We start from the raw sequence: 5,687 nt of genomic DNA on the forward strand, positions 1-5,687 counted from the left end.
CACACACACACACACAGACCCTCCTACATGAATCATCCACACACACACTCAGGAATGTATTCCAGCAAACAACTATGACAACACATTTAGTCACTGGATGGACCGGACACACTGGTAATAGGATGCTGGTTCCAGCTGAACTTGTATTTTTATTTTAGATAGATAGATAGATAGATAGATAGTACCTCTACAGTTCTTCTCACCTTAAGATGTTTTCCACCTGCTCATCGCTCAAATCCTCCATCACTGTATCATTAATCTGCAGCACCTGGTCCCCTGGGTACAGTATCCCATCTGCAGGACTCCCTACACACACACACACACAATGAAAAGAGTCAGCACTTGCATAAAACAAAAACCCAGCTGCGCACGTGGGCTTGTACTTTCATTTCAGATAAAGGGAGATACTCACACTCACATAAATGCACACACAGTATGACACATGGTTACTCAACATGGCTGACTCAACAGTTCAGCTGAGCCGGGCTCTCCAGGATGTGAGGGGTTACAGTTATTCTGGGGCTCATCCAGCTCGGCTCCGCTCTGCTTTCTCTAGTTATTTATACTCATTTGTCTTCAGGCAAAAGAGCACGACTGAGGCACCACAGTTTGAGCTTATGGTAACACACGTACACGTACACGTACACACACACACACACAAATGTACATAAACATACTTAGTGTATGTACATGTAAACACATACATCCATACACACTTTTTTCTTACACACCCTGTCTCCCCAGCAAAGCCCCGTCTGTCCCTGATTTTTGACCCAGTGACGACATCCCACACTGCTTGAAAGCTGACACACACACACACACACAAACAGAGGCTACACTTGCACACATTCTCTCTCTTGCCAGACAAACCAACCCCCTCCCCCCCCGCCAGCCCCGTTGAGCTTTCATGTCAGCTCTGCCAATATCCTGATCTTTGCGGTTTTTCAAGTTCCCTCCCTTCCTACTCTTTCTTTTTCTATCCTTCTTCCTCATTCACCACTTTCCTCTCACATTCACCTCCACAGCACCAGGACCTCGCTGACTCCTCCCACACCCAAAAGGCGTCACCCATCCTCCCTCCCCCTTTCCTGCACTCTGCACACTTTCACACTCATTATTTAGCTGTCTTTGGCCATATTTGCACTTTACACTTTGTGTATTCCCTGCTGGGTCTTCCTGTTGGCATCTTCTCTGTCTATTAAATCTTGTCTTCTGTTATCACTTCTCTCGCTCTATCTAACTCATTCTCTCTTTTTTTTGGCAGCAAATAGCAATTATAGAGCTGGTGTGGAGCAGGACCCTCCTCAGGGCATTTATCAGCTTATTTTACAGGATACATATAAAAGTAATGGATCAGCATCTCTCTCTCTCTCTCTCTCTCTCTCTTTCTCTCTCTCTCCCTCTCTATCTCTCTCTCTGCCCTATCAAAGTTGCCTAAATGAAAAGTGATTGAATTTAGAAAGGATGAGCAGGTGGCTCTGTTGTTTCTGTGGCTTCTCTGGCACCGTGCCTTGCAGTTTGAGTGCCAGGAGAGAGTCAATGCGTGTGTGTGTGTGTGTGTGTGTGAGTGTTTAAATCTGTCTTGCTGCAAGCGGCGCACTGTTGCATAAAGCAGGTGGCCTTTTGGAGAGGAAGCAGGAAAACAAAGTGCACTCATCCACACAGATAATCACGACACACTCTAGACACACACACACACACACACACACCCACACATCACCACCGCACGCGCCCATGTACCTGGGGCGACGTCCCTGACCAGCAGGGGTGCGTTTGTGGTGAGGGTGAAGCCATGTCCAGTGCTGCTGTCCAGGACCGGGTCCCTGGTGATCTGCAGTGTCAGCTTGGCCTGGAAGTTCTGATTGGACAGACTGTTGGAGCGCTGCGACCTCCCATCGCCTAGCAACCGCTCTCTGAGGAGGTCAAACAGAGTCACAGGTTAGCTGACTGAAGATTAAAACATTGTGGAGATCAAGAGATAGATTGAGGCAGATCAAGGGTAGAAATGGTTCACTGTTGTGTCTCTGTACACCGTCAGCTTACATAATCATTGTCCTTTTTATTAGTCTAATGGCTGAAAATTCACATTCAACCAGATCACAACACTTTTAACCTTATAGTTATACAAACTGGTGGTTTTTACAAAGACTTTCAGGCTGCAAATAAAGAATGTTATATCCATGGGTCATTGGACTTGTCATTTTGTAGAACATCAGAAAATTGTGAAAAAAACCCCCAGTATAATTCCCCTTAGTCTAAGGTGATATATTAAAATAGTTTGCTTAAAAGAGAGATTCAGTTTAAAGATACAAAACACAAACAAAAGCAGGAAATACTTTTTAAGACACAAACTACGGCCGATGCTGAAGGGAATGTCATTCGATTTACAGGTATTGATCATAAATCAAAGTATAGTAAAAATAAAAATTTTAACCTGGTGATGATGCTATGTCAAAAAGTTTCGGAGACACTAAATATCTGTGGCACATTTCACAGCAATCCATCGGATAGTTGCCAAAATATTTCCAATATGAAACCAAAAACCGTTGCTAGCATGCCTAAAAACATCAAATACTTGGCAATGGTGCTGTAATGTAATATAAGTTTTTATTTGCCTGGCTACTAACATTAATTAGCAGGCCAAGTACTGTATCCTTCCTCAGATATGGCCATGAGCTCAGAGATCAGAGGTCACAGCCATATAAACTGCTATACATCATCAGCTCAAATGCACCCTGGGAACTCACAGTATCTCTATATGTTTAACTGCTCTCCTGGTCAGCTGCTTGTGACATTATAGGACCTTTTCCCAAGCATTACTATACGGGGAGTTCACTGGGCTTCCTCTCTGCACTGCCTCCTCTGCTGAGAACGAAAACCACTCAACAAGTGAGTGAAGGCCTCTTGAAAGCATACTTGTGGTCCACTATGGGGTGTGTTTGTGTATGCGAGAGGGACAGTCAGGTTTGGAAAATGTACTTAACTATGTGTTGGTATGTGGATCGGATCGATCTGGTGTGTGTGTGTATGTAAGAAGTCAACTTCTTCTTTCTCAATTTTTTCTTTCATTTTCTTTTTTAAGAGCAATTTCCATTCACAAACAAAATAACACATTTTCTAAACTAAAAAACTTTCTCTTTGTAATCTGTTCTGTAATCTGTTTTTTATTAAATGATATATACCACACATCCCACACTTCTTCCCCACTACAGGATCTGGCAGAAAGCCTAGAAGTTGGATGATGCTGTTTCTCTCCACTCTTTATCCAACTTTATTGTTTAGGAGGTTTTTTTTTACTATATATACTGTTTTATTTGTTATCGACGCAGTGGTTTGTGTGGGGTCGGCATTTTCTGCTACAGTCGGCTGTGTGCTGCCAACATTTTCTACTGCATACTCCGTTGTTTTCCCACCAATATCTACTCCATTTTCTCACTCAGAACACACTGGTCGTAAAGCTACCTTGAACAAATGAAGTGACCCATGAGGTGTCACTATTGATGTGTAAATATTTAACAGTTCAATGGCTAAATATGAATGAAAGTGGGATTCAAAAAGAAGTATTTTTCATTCCAACTTTTTACTTATAAAAACATTTAGTACCTGCTAAGCGACTCTCGTGTGCGACGTATTATTGTTCCCACCACTTGCTGCACCCGACTGGCCCCCCGAGCTGGAGACCTGCTCCTACATCGCTCCTTCTCCTCCATTTATCTGAAGAGACAAAGAGAGGGAAGGGTGTGAGTTACAGACATAAGAAAATTAGTTAAAAGCTGTTTAGAGTTTAGCTGTGTCTCGACGGCTGTGCACTGAGCGGCAGAATTGTGCTCCAGCTGAAATTAGCATCTGCTCTGTTTTTATATTCAGAGCATGTAGCCTGCCTTGAATACGATGAATAATATGTGAACAGAAAGCATGAAAGGCCGAGAGAGAGAAAAAGAGAGGGGTGAGGTGTAGCCAGCATGAACAACAACACATGTCACGCACGTTTGCCTGACTGACCTGATTCCCAACAACAACTGAACCATCGCACAATAACAGGATTCACAAAGAGTTCGATATAAATATGCTACAATCTGCTTGTTCACTACAGCTCTGCAGCTGTGTGCTTTCTGCTTAGCTTGCCCTTTAAACAGGGGAGTGTTCGGGACATAATGAAGAATGGAGGACTCAGTCGAACCCCAGGGAGGCAAAGCTGGTCAGCATTGAATCCTGACCAAATCTCAAGACTTATGAGTCCCCTCGACTGTGTTTTGTTCCCGTCAGCCAATCAATACGCTGGCATTGACGCTTGTAGAGCCTCTGAAAACTCTTTGACAGGGTTTATTATATATTGCTGAAAATATACTCTACAAGGGCTCGGTTAAATATGTTCATGTTTCTTTGGTGTCAGATGTAAATAAAGATCCTGGCAACAAAGATTTTAGAGGGCAGGGGTGTGTTTCAGATCTCAGTGTGTTTCTGATTATTTGAAGTATTATTTGTTTGCACCATTATGGTAAAGCAAGTCCCCTTTTTGTTTTTAATTTCAGCAGATATTGTTTTGTTGCTGTCTTGTGATAGTCTTCATCTGCTGCTCAAGGCTGTGTTTGACCCCACGAGGCAAAGAAAAAAAGGGAGGGAAACTTTGGCAGGAACGGGTAGAATAGCGACTTAGATTTGATCAATACAGCTAACGATGATGAATGTTCTCCTGCACCTAATGATCCATACCTTGGCCTCTGCAGCCAGCTGCGGAGAGCTTAGTTTTATCAGCTCTCTGAAATATGGGGGAAACTTCCGCAAGCCAAGACTTTGGTGAAGATCTTAAAAGAAGCACAACAGTTTTCTGGCAATCTGCCACAGATGTATGGGGCACATTAAAAGTCCAATAAACTCAACAGGGGAGTAAAGTCATACAGCGCATTCAACTCTTCTGCTGTTCCTTGGGAAACAATACACTTGTCTTTTTTTTTCGGTAGCTAAAACAGCAGGACTTCAGCTCGTCTCTGTTGAAGTGATCGCCGGTTGTGGGCCAATAACGACCCTCAGTAGTAGTAAAGCACGCAGTGTAGGTCTGTCCTTTAAGAGGATTGTTGGCCCTCATTCTGCACGGGCCCTCACTGGTCAGGGTGTCACTTTAGCACCTCCCGCTGATCCAGATTGAGGCAGATTGATGTGGATGAGGAGGGGTGAGTGAGGCTCGGTAGCTGACATCTGCATACGAGGAGCCATTCGATCATTGAGAGGAACAGAAACCAGCGTGTCAATCAGCGTCGTACAGATCATGAACCCTTGTGTCGTGTTGAATGTGCAGCATGCTAGCAGGTGTAGGGATGTGTGTGTGTGTGTGTGCTGTAGTGCTGCAATCAATGCTGAGTCAGGTGGTATTTTTGCTGTCATTCTCCTTCTTTCTCTCTTCTGTCTTTTATTTTCTCCTTTCTCTCTCTCTCTCTCTCTCTCTCTCTCTAACCCTCACTGTCCTTGCCGAGTCAGGTAGTCGTCTCAGATGACAGTCTCTCCGGGCAGCAGCAGCCAGCCATTTTTTTATATACATGCACATCCTAAGCACTTGATCAAGGGGTTTACCATCCTCAGTCTTTACAATAACACCCCCCACCTTTAAAACCTTTAGAAAAGACATAGTTAAGCAAGGGCAAACATGCTGGGTGTATTTTTAGTGTGCATGATTCAACCCTTGAAATGCT

General features: G+C 43.7%; 1 protein-coding gene across 2 annotated transcripts in view; it reads right to left on the reverse strand.

Moving 5' to 3' along the window:
- Positions 1 to 5,687, reverse strand: part of frmpd1b (FERM and PDZ domain containing 1b) — a 25,037-nt gene that overhangs the window by 11,895 nt on the left and 7,455 nt on the right. For both annotated transcript variants that reach the window (XM_035669288.1, XM_035669287.1), the window contains exons 3-5: positions 3,604 to 3,714; positions 1,741 to 1,913; positions 204 to 306 (exon numbers count right to left, since the gene is read on the reverse strand). In XM_035669288.1, coding sequence (XP_035525181.1) covers positions 204 to 306; positions 1,741 to 1,913; positions 3,604 to 3,710 — 383 coding nt within the window. In that variant the 5' untranslated portion in view covers positions 3,711 to 3,714. The remainder of the gene's footprint in view (positions 1 to 203; positions 307 to 1,740; positions 1,914 to 3,603; positions 3,715 to 5,687) is intronic.

The sequence above is a fragment of the Morone saxatilis genome, unplaced genomic scaffold, assembly GCF_004916995.1.
Source record: "Morone saxatilis isolate NCDOM2014 unplaced genomic scaffold, NCSU_SB_2.0 Contig22, whole genome shotgun sequence".
Classification (NCBI taxonomy): Eukaryota; Metazoa; Chordata; class Actinopteri; family Moronidae; genus Morone; species Morone saxatilis.